Genomic DNA, 16,209 nt, shown 5'->3' on the forward strand with positions numbered 1-16,209 from the left:
TTGCACAGAGCAGCCCAGATCCTCCTCTTTTCAGGTCCCTCTTCAGGAATCCTGGCCCATTCCTCCTGTTGAGTGCCCCATGCAGCAAGCAGCCTGCTATGGGGCACTCGAGTCGAGCCACAGCTTTGTGTGTCCTTTCAGACATGAAGCTGTGGCCTGGCCCCACAGCCTCTTTCTCCTCATTGGCTCACTGACAGCAGCAGGAGCCAATGGCATTTCGCTGCCGTCGCAGCACATGGAGGAGGGAAAGTACAGAATGAATTAAGATAAAAAAACCTCCAGCCTTTACAACCACTTTAAAAAACCCTCACTGGACCACACTGGTTTGAATAAATTAAGACCCATCTCCCTGGCCCTGTTTGCCTCCAAGCTTCTTGAACACCTACCCCACAGCCATACCAGTTACTACCTCACTGGCAACAACCTTCTTGATCCCCTACAGTCCGACTTCCGCCCTCAACATTCCATTGAAACTGCCCTACTAAAACTCACTACTATTGAAAAGAAACCTTAACACTTTTTCAAAAATTAAGTAAAATTTCTCACTCAAGCAGTTATTTAAGACAACTGGAGTTAAAGCGTCAAAAGGTATTATTTTTGAGGAGATGCAGCCTACAGTGAATGTTACTGAATTTTTCCCTGGCATTAGGACAAAAATCATACACACCATTTTCATCCACATGTGCATGAGGCTTTGCCAGTTTTCTTTTATAAATGTATGCTTTGTCCTTAATTCACGCAATATATATATATTTATTAGAAAGAAGAGAAGTAGTCTTTGCCATCCATGCAATCAGCCACTGAGCTTTGCAGTTCTCATAATTGGATCATTATGTTGACTGAATAGACTCATTGCGTCTGAAACCTTTATACTGAGGCCTTGACAAAGTCACATGCCCCCCTCTGTCAAACCATGGATGGGTGGGCACACTTTGCTGCGTTATGGTACCATTATGCACCGGGGTGTGTTTGTTTTGGTTTCATTTAAGAAGAGCTGGAACTCTAGTAACATTTCCTGTGGGTAAAACAGGGCCATTCAACTTACCAGCTTATCTGTCACCAACTTCCCCTCTATGACAGTTGCAACTCTGAAAGAAAAAAGGAAACCAATTATACTACTTGTATGTATGAGAACTGTTAACATTATCATACAAAGAACAAAATGGAAACCAGTAAAGCATTTCTCAGAATACCAGCAACATGCTAGTCTTTCAATAAAGCTGGGTTTTAAGAAGGGCAATTGAGTTTCCTAATCGTTAGAGGGGACAAATCAATGTTAATTTTTTGGACCACAGTGTTTAAAGCTGAAACATCTAGATGAAATTTTTTTTTGAATGAATAAATTTCTAACAGTGAAAGTGGTTTTCATTCAGGAAAGTCCATTCACTAATCAAGTGTTAGGCCCGGCTTCACATTGCTGCGCTGCAGTTGGACCACACTGTGGGTGTATCTGGTTTTTGTGCGTTTTAGCCACAGTTTTAGTGTTGAATATGTGTTTTTTTTATATATTTACTAAGCTAAAAAGTTATACACGAAGTACAAGAGAAAAGCAAAATAGATAAAGAGCTTAGTCCATTGTAAAAGTATAAACTATTTAAGCTATGAGGCTAGGCGTGGTTTTAAGAAATTTAAGAAAGATATGGGACCCATTGGTGTCTGACAGTACTATTCCACCTAAAAAACTAAAAATTGTTAACTAAAGTGATGTGCCTTGAAATTTAATCCCAAGTATAAAATATAACCTAATTATATATCTCCATAAAGTGCTCAGGTGCATATAGGTCAATGCTGTCAATACAAAGGAAATATTGTATCTTCATCAGGGGGATCTATAGTTATTACACTATGGAAGACGCTTTTTGATATTTATATATGAGGATGCCACATCTTTGAGCAGTATTTGGACCTTACAACCTGACCTGGAATCCGTTAGGACGATTCAAATGCGTATACTGACCAAACTTAATTGCGAGGTCACATGCTCTCAGGTGAGCGGCCATTACCTTGGGATGTGGAGCATGTGAGTGTAATCACTGCTGAAGATCGCTATATTCATAGGTCACCTATCAAGTCACATTTATTATCTTTGTATTAAGGATGCTGAAAACTGACCCTGGATGGTCAGAGTATCACAGAACTATATGCACCTGAGCACTTTATGGATCACTTTAGTATAAAAATTTATATATTTTATGAAATGTGTGTATATTCACACTATATGATGTTCTAAGCTGTATGATGACAAGTGTTGCGTATATTATAATAAATTTTAGAATAAATTTTGCCATGTTACAACCACAAGCGTAAGTGCATTTTTATTGGGATTTTATGTGATAGATCAACACAAAGTGGCAATTGTGAAGTGAAAGGAAAATGATTTAAATTATTTTTTTTACAAATAAATATTTGAAAAGTGTGGCATATACTTGTATTCAGCTCCCTTTACTCAGATACCCCTAACTAAAATCGAGTTGAACCAATTGCCTTCAGAATCACCTAATTAGTAAATAGAGTCCACGTATGTGTACTTTAATCTCAGTATAAATACAGCTGTTCTGTGAAGCCCTCAGAGGCTTGTTAGACAACCTTAGTGAACAATCAGCATCATGGAGGCCAAGGAACATACCAGACAGGTTTGGGATAAAGTGGTTTAGAAGTTTAAAGCAGAGTTAGGTTATAAAAAAATAAAAAAAAATTATCCCAAGCTTTGAAGATCTCATGAAGCATTGTTAAATCCATCATCTGAAAATGGAAAAATATGGCACAACTGAAAACCTACCAAGACAAAGGTCAGGAAAGAAGAGCATTAATCAGAGAAGCAGCCAAGAGGCCCATGGGAACTCTAGAGGAGCTGCAGAGATCCACAGCTCAGGTGGGAGAATCTGTCCACAGGACAACTATTAATCGTGCACTTCACAGATCTGGCCTTTATAGAAGAGTGGCAAGAAGAAAGCCATTGTTGAAAGAAAGCCATAAGAAGCCCCGCCTGCGAGAAGCCATGTGGGGGGGCTACAGCAAACATGTGGAAGAGGGTGCTCTGGTCAGATGAGACCAAAATTAAACTTTTTGGCCTAAAAGCAAAACGCTGTGTGTGGAAAAATAACACTGCGCATCCCCACCGTGAAACATGGTAGCGGTAGCATCATGTTGTGGGGAATCTTTTCTTCAGCAGGGCCAGAGAAGCTGGTCAGAGTTGATGGGAAGATGGATGGAGCCAAATACAGGGCAATCTTAGAAGAAAGCCTGTAATGCCGCATACACACGACTTTCCGGCAGACTAGGTCCGATGGTCTTCCCGACAAGACTTTCAGTGGAGTTCCGACGGACTTTCCGAATGAACAGACTTAGCCCCACACAATCACACCAAAGTCCGACGGATTTGATCGTAATGACGTACGACCAGACTAGAATAAGAGAGTTCATAGCCAGTAGCCAATAGCTGGCCTAGCATCAGTTTTCGTCCGTCGGATTTCTCCATAGGAACTAGGCCCGGCAGAGTTACGGCAGAAAAACACCCTCTACATCCAATCTGACAGAGCTTGAGCCATTTTGCAAAGAATGTGCAAAAATTTCACTCTAGATATGTAAAGCTGGTAGAGACATACCAAAAAAGACTTACAGCAGTAATCGCAGCGAATGGTGGTTCTACAAAAGTATTGACTCAGGGGGGCTTAATACAAATGCACGCTAAATGATTGCACATTTATTTTTAATAAATTATGAAAAATGAAAACCATTTATCATTTTTCTTCCACTTCACAATTATGTGCCACTTTGTGTTGGTCTATCACATAAAATCACAATAAATATACATTTACTTTTTTGGTTGTAACATGACAAAAATGTGGAAAATTTCAAGGGGTGTGAATACTTTTTCAAGGCACTGTACATACAGTGGTGTGAAAAAGTGTTTGCCCCCTTCCTCATTTCCTGTTCCTTTGCATGCTTGTCACACTTAAGTGTTTCGGAACATCAAACCAATTTAAACAATAGTCAAGGACAACACAAGTAAACACAAAATGCAATTTGTAAATGAAGGTGTTTATTATTAAAGGTGAAAAAAAATCAAAATCATCATGGCCCTGTGTGAAAAAGTGATTGCCCCCTAAACTAATAACTGGTTGGGCCACCCTTAGCAGCAACAACTGCAACCAAGCGTTTGCGATAACGTGCAATGAGGCTTTTACAGCGTCCTGGAGGAATTTTGGCCCACTCATCTTTGCAGAATTGTCCTAATTCAGTTACATTAGAGGGTTTTCGAGCATGAACGGCCTTTTTAAGGTCATACCACAACATCTCAATAGGATTCAGGTCTGGACTTTGGCTAGGTCACTCCAAAGTCTTCATTTTGTTTTTCTTCAGCCATTCGGTGGTGGACTTGCTGGTGTGTTTAGGATCATTGTCCTGCTGCAGAACCCAAGTTCGTTTCAGCTTGAGTACACGAACAGATGGTCGGACATTCTCCTTCAGGATCTCTTGGTAGACAGCAGAATTCATAGTTCCTTTTATCACGGCAAGTCTTCCAGGTCCTGAAGCAGCAAAACAGCCCCAGACCATCACACTACCACCACCATATTTTACTGTTGGTATAATGTTCTTTTTATGAAATGCAGTGTTCCTTCTACGCCAGATATACTTGGACACACACCTTCCAAAGAGTTCCACTTTTGTCTCATCGGTCCACAGAATGTTGTCCCAAAAGTCTTGGGGATCATCAAGATGTGTTGTGGAGAAATTGAGATGAGCTTTGATGTTCTTTTTGCTCAGCAGTGGTTTTCTCCTTGGAACTCTGCCATGCAGGCCATTTTTGCCCAGTCTTTTCCTGATGGTGGAGGCATGAACGCTGACCTTAACTGAGGCAAGTGAGGCCTGCAGTTCCTTGGACGTTGTTGTGGGGTCTTTTGTGACCTCTTGGATGAGTCGTCGCTGCGCTCTTGGGGTAATTTTGGGCGGCCGGCCACTTCTGGGAAGGTTCACCACTGTTCCATGTCTTCGCCATTTGTGGATAATGGCTCTCACTGTGGTTCGCTGGATTCCCAAAGCTTTGGAAATGGCTTTATAACCCTTTCCAGACTGATAGATCTCAATTACTTTCTTTCTCAATTGTTCCTGAATTTCTTTGGGTCTCGGCATGATGTGTAGCTTTTAAGGATCTTCTGGTGGACCTTACTGTGTCAAGCAGCTCCTATTTAAGTGATGCCTTGATTGTGAACAGGTGTGGCAATAATCAGGCCTGGGTGTGGCTATAGAAATTGAACTCAGGTGTGGACAACCACAGTTATAGTATGTTTTAACAAGGGGGGCAATCACTTTTTCACACAGGGCCATGATGGTTTGGATTTTTTTTCACCTTTAATAATAAACACCTTCATTTACAAATTGCATTTTGTGTTTACTTGTGTTGTCCTTGACTATTGTTTAAATTGGTTTGATGTTCCGAAACACTTAAGTGTGACAAACATGCAAAGGAACAGGAAATGAGGAAGGGGGCAAACACTTTTTCACACCACTGTACATAAGACTTTGCTTCAGGTCACATACTTTCTGACAGCACAGCAAAAGTCCTGCATGCTGCACCTTTGGTGTGCAGTCAGAAAACAAGGCCAAAATGCTCGACCAATTAGAAAGTCTATGGGACCTTGAAAAGGCAAAACTACATTTTTCTAAAAAAAAAATGTTCATATGAACTTTTGTTTGATAATCCAAGTGTGTATGGCCAGCTTTGCTCCTCCATAAGATCATACCAGCTTTTATGTCCTCATCTTCAATGTGTATTTTCTGGGAATGCGAACATCTAGAACTAACTTTTTTAATACTTCAAAGCATAGTAATTGTTTGTACTACACATCTAACTGGATGATCTCCTGGAATGTCTGCATTCACTGTCTGAAGAACAATGTTTTTGTCAAGTGCCACTTACTGTTTTTGAAAATCCAGCTGTGTTTCTCTTAAGTGATCTAATCTCTCCCTCTTGTCTGCAAAACTGAAAAAAAGAAAAAAGAAGATTCAGACAGTTTAGAATGCAGGCTTTGGGTTAGCAAATAAAACATGGACTGCATTACTGTAAAGCGCTGATCAATATCTCCTATGATGATGTAGAGCCGAGGTTTTCCAACTCTAATCAAAATACACATTCCTATCGCAGATGATGGCCAAGATTTGTTTATTTTATATTTTGCTAATAAGCTACAACTATAGCAATGTGGCTTTGAATATAACTGTTACATATGCTTTCAATTACATATTAGGCAATATGAAAAAAAAATCATATCTAAATGTTTTTCAATTTGGTTGCTTAACTGGCCATAGTTAAAAGGGAAGTATGGCCAAAGCTTTCTTTGGCCATACTTCTCTTCTGTGTGACAGGAGTGCACTTACCTTTGAACCCCTTTGACTCAAAAGCAGGCTAAAGCCAGCGGTCCATTGGCATCAAATCACACAGCCAATCCAGCCTCTGGAAGGAATCCAGCCATATTGTCAGGATTCACCCAGGTGCCCGATTGGCAGCTAGCTCACTCTCAGGGCAAGGCAGAGAGCCACAGCTAGCAGCTTCCATCCTCTTCCCAGCCTGATGCTCCAGTGAATGCTAGAGAAGTAGAGCAGGGGCTATTAATCACCGCTCTCTGCTCCGGGAAGACCGATAGAGTGATCTGCAGTCACGAGATCACTCAACTCTCAGCCCACGTACACACAGTCGGAGATTTTGCCAAACAAATCCGTCGGATTTTGTCTGTCGGATTTAGTCCGACGGATTGTGTCCGAAACTGTTGCATACACACGGTCGGGCCAAGTTGTCTGATTAGCGGTTGCCAAGAATGCGGTGACGTAATTTCGTTACGATGGGACTAGATTAAGGCTAGTAGCCAATAGCTTTGATGTAGGCATTTGATCTGAGCATGCGTGGCACTTGGTCCGATCAAAATGCTCTACACATGATCGGATTAGGTCCGACCGGCCCAGTTGGTCGGGAAATATTTCCAACATGTTGGAAATTTGGGTCCGACGGAGATTCGGACGGAATCAGTCCGATGCATACCACACACAGTCGGATTATCTGACGACACGGTCCGATAGGACACATTCCGACAGATTCTCCGACCGCGTGTACGCGGCATCAGGCTTCGAGCCAGCGGGGGACAGAGTACAGACATTTGTTTTTCAGTTCCCATACTACGCCATTAAAGCTGAACGCCAGCCTAGAGGATTACATCATAAAGAAGCTTCCTTACCTCATCGGAAAAAAAAAAAAAAAAAACTGTTCTGTTTTAAAATGCTTTCATTTTTTTTCCTCCCCCTCCAACAATTCAAGGTAACTCCAGATTGTGCAACTGCTTTCTCCCTCATTAAAAAATTACCCCTGGTAGCATAACCTCCTCTGTATACATAGTAACACTGAAAAAGACACAAGCCCATCTAGTTCAAGCAATAGAAAAAAAATAATAATATCCATAGCAGATCCCCTGGAAGGCAAAAAAACAACCCTTAAAATGATTGCACGTCAAGGAAGAGGTAGTTCAGCTTGCCATATAGGAAACACACACCAAACAGACACACACATTACATAACTCTTTTACTTTTTGTTATGCTAAGTAAATACATACCAAACAAGTCACACTTTAAAATTGCAACGGTGACAAACATAAATTTCATCATTCACTTTAAAAGGCTTTACAGGTTACCACTTTAGATTTTCCGAGGAGGTCTAGTGTTAGAATTACTGCCAATGACATGGGACCAAAACATGTGCTCGCCTTAGCATGCAAGCATGGGGGGACTTTACGTTTTTTTTCTTAATTAGTTCATTTTATTTTTACACTGTTGCTTTAAATTCTTTTTTAATCACTTTTACTGGAGTCACAAGGAATGTAAACATCCTTGTGACAGCAATAGGCAAGTTACGGGTACTCCATAAGACCCCAAATACCTCCTCTACCCTTAAAAGAATTCAAAGCGACAAGATTGGCTTTTTACGTGCTGTTTTTTTAATTTTTTTAAATAGCGATGTTGACATCCAGGTAAACCAGAAGTGATGTCAGGTCATCGCTTCAGAGTTAACGTAGCGGAGAGCCGATCCTGGCTTTGTTCTGTTTAACTCCTGCTGCATGTAAAAGCAGTCCAGCGGCTAGGTAGCCTCTAGGATTACTTTTACAAGAGAGCTGACCACCGGCTCAAATATATAATAAAAATAAAAATAAAAATAAAAAAAAACGGTACAGGGGTGGGGAAAGTGAACAGCATAAATTGTATAGATGGCTCTTGAAAGAAGTCCCTTCATGGTGTCACAACCAAGACTGATCAACTCCTGAAGAAGGAATAATGTATACTCTGAAACATGTTGGGTTCTATCGATTTTAACCACTTCAGCCCCGGACCAATTAACAGCCTAAGGACCAGAGGTCTTTTTACAATTTCGCACTGCACTGCTTTAACTGGTAATTGCGCGGTTATGCAATGTTGTATCCAAACGAAGGTTGCGTCCTTTTCTTCCCACAAATAGAGCTTTCTTTTGATGGTATTTGATTGCCTCTGCGATTTTTACTTTTTGCGATATAAATGGAAAAAGACCGAAAATTTAGAGGAAAAAAAAGATATTTTCTACTTTTTGTTATAAGAAAAATTGAATAAACTCAATTTTAGTCATACATTTAGGGCAAAATTTATTCAGCCACATGTCTTTAGTAAAAAAAATGTCAATAAGCATATATATTTATTGGTTTGCGCAAAAGTTATAGTGTCTACAAACTAGAGTACATTTTCTAATTTATGACTGTCGATCTCATTTCTTGAGGTGCTAAGATGGCAGGGCAGTACAACCCCCCCCAAATGACCCCATTTTGGAAAGTAGACACCCCAAGGAAATTGCTGAGGGGCATGTAGAGCCCATTGAATATTTTTTTTTGTCCCAAGTGATTGAATGACACAAAAAAAAAAAGTTTACAAAAAGTTGTCACTAAATGATATATTGCTCACACATGCCATAGTTATATGTGGAATTGCACCCCAAAATATATTCTGCGGCTTCTCCTGAGTACGGGGATACCACATATGTGGGACTTTTTGGGAGTCTAGCCACGTACGGCCCCCCCGAAAACCAATCACTGCCTTCAGGATTTCTAAGGGTGCACATTTTTGATTTCACTCCTCACTACCTATCACAGTTTCGAAGGCCATAAAATGCCAAAATAACACAATCCCCCCCCCCCCCCCCCCCAAAATGACCAAATTTTGGAAAGTAGACACCCCAAGCTATTTACTGAGAGGCATGTTGAGTCAATGACATTTTTTTTTTGCACAAAGTTGTCACTAAATGATATATTGCTCACACATGCTATGAGCATAAGTGAAATTACACCCCAAAATAAATTCTGCTGCTTCTCCCGAGTACAGGGATACCACATGTGGGGGACTTTTGGGAGTCTAGCCACGCACGGGACCCTGAAAACCAAGCACTGCCTTCCGGATTTAAATCTAAAACGCTACAAAAAAAAACTGTTAGCGATCGCAGGGATCAGGTCTGACTCTGCGAACACTGCAGTTATGTTTAGGGTTTTGTAAGTGACAGTGATCGATCGATACTGCACTTGGGTGGGCTGGGCAGAGGGGCAAAACGCAGGTGCCAGCAGGTATCTGGGTTGATACCGCTAACAATGCGTTTTTTTGGAACCCTAAACTGCTGGGGACGCTAGTATAGATCAGATCAGATATTGATCTGTTCAGATTCTATACCACTACGGGACGTGTATGCTTTGCGCGTGGGTGTTAGCGGTACTGGCACTAACCCAGCGCTGCCTGGGGCAACGCAGACCCTGACCCTAAAACCTAATTGATATCACCCGCCGGGTGATCAGGGGGTTAAACCTTTATTGGGTAATAAATGGTGGGTGCCCTGATGCTATAAAAAGCAAACTAATCAGAGTCACCCGTAACACTTATATGGTGATCACTGGTGAAAGGGTTAACTAGGGGCAATCAGGGGGTTAAAACCTTTATTAGGTAGTATATGGGGGTCCCTGGCGCTATATAAAAACCTGACGGGGAACCTAAATAACTAACTGGCTAACCAGCGTCACCAGTGGCACTTATACGGTGATCGCTGGTGAAAGGGTTAACTAGGGGCAATCAGGGGGTTAAAACGATTATTGGGTAGTATATGGGGGTACCTAGCGCTATAAAAACCTGGCGGTGAACCTAAAAAAATAACTAGCTACCTAGTGACACTAATGCAGCGATCAGAAAAACGATCACTTAGTGACACTGGCAAAAGGGGGTGAAAGGGTTAACTCTAGGGGCAATCAGGGGGTTAAACCTTTATTGGGGGGTGGTAGGGGGCTACCCTGGACCTAACACTAACTGCCCTGACAGTTTTTACTTTTACAACTGACACTGAATGCAGTGATCAGAAAATAAATGATCACTGCAATCAGTGACACTGTGACTGGGAGGGGGGGGGGGGGGTTTGTGTGCCTATGTGTACCTACATGTTAGTGTAGTGTTGGTACACACTTACTTTCACTCTCTCCTCGTAGTCCGGTCAAAAAGACCACCCCCAGGAGAAGGACATCACTTCCTCCCTGCCTGTGTTTACTATACACAGTGGGAGGAAGCTTCTCATTCGCCAGGAGCGATCGAGAGGGGATGGCCAGAATCCTCATCCCGGATCACTCCTACAGTGAAACGGACCACCGCATCCAGCGGGAGGGGGTCCGATCGGACCCCCCACCCGCTGGAAGGCAAGCACATACATGTACGTGCCTGTACATGCCATTGTGATGACGTACATTGGCATGTGGCGGTCCTTAAGTGGTTAATAAATGTGAGACTTTTGTTTAGCGAAAATTGCGATCCACCTTCTTACTGTGCACCGTGTGGACTCCAATTATCCAACAGCATTGTTCAGTGCGGTACACCCAACCTTTGGATGTGTTGTAGAACAATGTTTCTCAACTCCAGTCCTCAAGTACGGCCAACAGGTCATGTTTTCAGGATTTCCCCTCAGATGGCTGTGGTAATTACTATGGCAGTGAAACTGATCAAATCACCTGTGTAAAATAATTGAGAGCCTGAAAACATGACCTGTTGGGGGTACTTGAGGACTGGCGTTGAGAAACATTGTTCTAGAAGACCTATTGGAAGTGGAGTGTGATTCCTACTATGTAAGCTTGTTAGCCGAAATACAAATTGATGTTCTCAGCACCTCGCCAAGGTGAGCTGCTTACATCAAATTTTCCTGTTTAGCTGTCGATACCATTATGTACACACGATCGGAAAAAGCTCAGATGGTTTTCCCAATGGGATTTCGCTCAAGCTGTCTTGCATACACACGGTCACACCAAATTCCGACCATCAAGAACGTGGTGACGTGCAACGCATACAATGGGACTAGTAAAAGGAAGTTCAATACCCAGTAGCCAATAGCTTCCATCTCGTAGTTGAATCTGAGCATGCATGAGTTTTTGCGTGTCGGAAACTGCATACACACGATCAGAATTTCCGATAGAAAGTTTTTCCGTCGGAAAAATTAAAAACATGCTCTCAAATTTTTGCTGCCGGGAATTCGGCCAGCTAATTTCCGATGGAGCATACACACGGTCATATTTTCCGATGAAAAGCTCTCATTGGTCTTTTGCTGGCCCAAATTCCGATCATGTATATGTGGCATTAGATGTGCTCTGCCTTTGTTCTGTTCTCTTTTACATTAAGTCACAGAGGGGTTACTGCGGGGGCTCATCCGTATAAGACATTTGTATACACAGCCAAGAAATGGGGAAAAAATAAAAAAAACAGGACACACGATTTACATCATGGTGTGCTCTCAATTCGGTTGGCAGGTGCTCACCCTGAGCGATGTTTGAGCAAACATGGCAGAAGACGGCATTCTAAGAGGGAATTCTGAAAGGTCGGTGACAGGTAGACGTTTTGTGTCCCTCTCTTGCATACCCCAGCAGCAGTTACAATGCTGGCTATGTTATTCTATCCCTGGAAGAGTGGCAGTCTGCCAGGTGTCTACCCGTGTCATCACAGGTAAGGTAGGATGCTTGAATACAATGGCACACCAGACCTCACATGGACAGAAAACATGAGCCTGACAGCTGGCCTACAAATGGCATACACACTGCTTTACAATACACATTTATAATGCAAACAGCAGGTTATTTCTAGAAAATCATAGTCTGCCTGCTATAAGTATGAAAGCTATACAGTTAATACCATTCTCACACTTTACCCATCCACAAAAAAAAATAAAACTCATCTTTAAAGTTTTCCTTAATATTTTATTAATTTATTCACAGACTAAACCAAAATTGCATGCTCTTTTGAGCACTATTCTCATACTGCTGTTCCATGAACGTGTGGTCAATTCAGTTAAGTACTGCTGAAAAAAATAAAATAAATAAATAAATAAAAAAAAGTGTTAAAATAGCGTATGTGGAAACAAATGTGCAAACGATCAATTCACCAAGAATTGTGCGGTAAGTAACCACTGTGTTAACAGCAGTAATTACTGCATATTTTCATGAGTCAATTTATTGCATTGAGCTGGTTGCTAAGGAGCAAGCCGGCCGCCGTGTCCTTCAAGCGGAGTTCCACCCATCTCTGTGTTTATTAAAAGTCAGCAGCTACAAAAAAAATAAAAATAAATGTAGCTGCTGACTTTTAATAAACACACACTCACCTGTCCCATGGTTCAGCAATGCAGCCGCCGGAAGCCTCACTTCTCTCCTCCTCCTCCTCCTCCTCCTCCTCTCCGTGGCACCGGGATTGCAAGTGTGGGCACTCAGCTGTGACAGCTTGCAGCTTCACAGTTGGATGAGCACTGCGCATGTGCGAGTCACGCTGCGCATTCTGAATAGCCGGGCAATCCCCTGGGACCTATAGGATGTCCCAGGGCAGAGGAGAACTTCTGCTCGGCATCAAGAGCGGAAGTGAAGCCACTTGTCAAAACTTGGTGCATCACCTGAGGCCAATCACTTCACTGGGTAAAGTTAAGGGTTTACAACCACTTTAAGAAGTGTGTTAAAGTGGTTGTAAACTACTGCCCTGCCCCCCCCCCCCCCCCCACTTTACCTGAAAGGCATAATGTTCTAGTATGCATAGCATACTAGCACATTATGTAAAAACTTACCTGAATGCCAAGCCTTCCAGAAATGCGATGTCATCGATGGGAACAGCTTCCATCTTCACCTGTCTTGCTTCTGGGTTTGCGGATTCCGGCTGTGACTGATTGGAGCCGCAATGATGTCACTCCCGCATACGCACGCACGGAAGCCGCGGGTCATGGCATAGGACTCTGGAGGAAGGACACGGGTGGCCATTCCTTCAGAGAGCATGCGTCAGTGACGTCAATGGCTACATGTACAGTAAATATTTACACTACCAATAATAATAATAAAGCCTCGTTATAGGATTACCTATAGGTAAAAATTTAAAGATGGAAGTTTACTTCCTATTTAAGCTGGGAGGTGCCGACACACACACCCACCCACACACACACACACACACCTTAAATTTTGGCCAATTCAGCAGGAATCTTTTGAAATTCAAGCCATGTATGGCTAGCTTAAGGCATAACCAGACAAAACATCTAAATCTTTTCATTCACATCAGTGCTATATTTTTAGGAGTCTGAGGGCACATACGTTCATATCTCAGAGGAGACAGCAGCTGCCTCAAGTCCATCACTCTCTCTTAAGACTGCGGGAACTAACTGGCAAGCAATAATTTATGGAAATGTCAAGACCCGGGAATGCTGTACGAATAATGAGTCACAATTATCAGCATGATGTCAGCTGCAGAAAGGCTCATTTTCCATGTATTCCTCGCGGATCCCACTGCAACGCAGACTGTATAGGTTTGGTTTAGCTACTGGTGTGGCACAAGCCGTCACGCTGACAAAATCATTTCTGATGCGTGTGGCTCTGGGGAAGCAGGACACAGACAGAATGGAATGAGGTTCAACAAGCCGCCATCTACGTGACTGTACAAATCACATCCTGCCTGCTGCCAGAGAAGACAGAACAGATACTCACCCTTCAGTAAATACAGGAAGATCAAATCATTAGATCACAATATATACTAATACCAAAAGAATTCACAGCCCACCTCAAAGCAGCGTTGTGATGTGTACAGGTCACCGCACATGGTATAAACCAATGTTTCCAAATGACAAAGTCCCTGCCCCTCCCCCTTCCAGTAACATCACTGGGTCGCTGTCCTTTCTATTCAATATAGCAGGGCTTGAAAAATTTGCTTTGAGTCTATGAGCTAGCAAAAAGAAATAAAATCTAGGACACAGTTTAATGAACAAAGCTTTAGTTAGTGTTACGGAGGTGGTCTGGTGCTAGAATTATTGATCTCAATAGTGTGTGCAGTGATATGCAACATGAGTATCGCAATCATTTTCAGGCATAGGCGCCCTCGCCTATTTGTACGTTTGTACGTGGGGGGGAGATTTGTTGCGCTTGGGCAAGGCAGCCACCCAAATACTTCCATTGAACAAGTAAACCCGCCACCCTTGGAGCTGATCTCAATTCCGCATCTATTTTGGTGATCCCGAAACCGGATAAAGACACTAGCGAGCTAGGCAACTACCAGCCTATATCGCTTATTAAGAACGATATTAAAATTATAACCTAGATATTTGCAAATAGAATGGCAAGCTTTATATCCACCTATGAACATAGAGATCAGGTGGGCTTCATCCCTGGGAGACAGGGACCGGATCAGATCCGCAGAACGATCAACGTTATCTCACTTCTTAATTCACGGTGGGATGGGGGACCCCCTCAAAGAGGTTTCCTCCTCTCAAATCGATCTACACAAGGCCTTTGATTCTGTAGACTGGGTGTACCTTACTGATATACTGCAACGTTGGGGCTTTGGCCCTTATTTTCTGAACATAATTAAATCCCTATATTCAACTCCGACGGCACAGGTTCGATTGATGGGCAGGTATTCAGACTCATTTTCGATTGGGAGGGGTACCAGACAGGGCTGCCACCTCTCTCCTCTCCGCTGTGGTCATTGAAACATTAGCAGTAGCGATAAGAACAAACCCTGATATTAAGGGGGTGGTCTGCGGTGCACAGGAGCATAAGTGCGCATTGTATGCCGATGACCTCCTCCTCCATGTCACCTTTCCTCTCACATCAATCCCTATGATATACAAATGTTTGCAGAATTTCATTGCGGTTTCAGGTCTGAAGGTCAATATGTCTAAAATCAACAGCTTTAAATATCATTCTCCCACTAGAACAACTTTCTAACAACTTTGACTTTTCCTGGGCTGCCTCTGACATCTCATACTTAAGCATCAAACTAACGACAGATTTGAATGATCTTTTCAGTGCCAATTACCCTCCTGAGATACGCAAATGTAGAGGTGATTTGGAGAGATCGTCAGGGTGTGGTCTATCCTGGCTTATTTCGCTCCCTCTCTATCCTGATAAAGAAATCATTTCTCAGCAAATTCCAGTCAGTGGTAGTCCATTTTGTGTGGGGTAATAAGGGGTATAGATGCCCTTCCAGTATTAATCGCCTAAAAAAAAATCAGGGTGGACTGGGTTTGCCTGATCTGTGGGGATATTACCAAGCAGCTCAACTCACTCAAATTTCGATTCTCCCAAATCTCCCACTTCCTACATTCAATTTGGATAAACAAACAGGAAGCCCCCACCATAACTCCCTATGAACATTGGTGCTCCAACGTGGGGGCTTAGGGGATATCCTTGATCTATTCAGCACTTAGAACACGGATAAGCCGACCTATGCTCGGGCCTGGGAGGAAGAGACAGACAGCATTCCGACTATTCAGGGCTGGTTCAGCACTTCCAAAAGGTATTCTTAATGTTGCCCTTACTGAGGTTAGTCTAAAGGTTATGACAAGGTGGTACTATGTCCCTGCGAGACTGGCGGTTATCTTCCCGGGAGCCTCCCCATTATGTTTTAGAGGTTGCGAGCTGGAGGGTACGATGATTCACACATGGTGGACCTGTCCACGCATTAGATCCTTCTGGCAGAAGGTTTTCCGTACCATTAGTTCAATCACAAAAGGTAACAATAACCCTTGACCCCAGCATTGCGCTGCTTAAAGAGGGATTCCGCCAAAAAAAAAAAATATTAAAAGCCAGCAGCTATAAATACTACAGCTGCTGACTTATAATAAATGGACACTCATCTGTCCCGGGTTCCAGCGATGCCGGCAGCCGAGGC

The 16,209-nt window shown here is 42.6% G+C and overlaps 1 protein-coding gene across 1 annotated transcript in view; it reads right to left on the bottom strand.

Annotated features, from left to right (window-relative positions):
• Window positions 1-16,209, bottom strand: part of ATG14 (autophagy related 14) — a 58,310-nt gene that overhangs the window by 27,496 nt on the left and 14,605 nt on the right. The window contains exons 2-3 of the mRNA XM_077464416.1: window positions 5,921-5,983; window positions 1,046-1,088 (exon numbers count right to left, since the gene is read on the bottom strand). Coding sequence (XP_077320542.1) covers window positions 1,046-1,088; window positions 5,921-5,983 — 106 coding nt within the window. The remainder of the gene's footprint in view (window positions 1-1,045; window positions 1,089-5,920; window positions 5,984-16,209) is intronic.

This window comes from Lithobates pipiens, unplaced genomic scaffold (assembly GCF_037356315.1).
Source record: "Lithobates pipiens isolate NorthernLeopardFrog02 unplaced genomic scaffold, aLitPip1_a1.2 Scaffold_30, whole genome shotgun sequence".
Taxonomy (NCBI): Eukaryota; Metazoa; Chordata; class Amphibia; order Anura; family Ranidae; genus Lithobates; species Lithobates pipiens.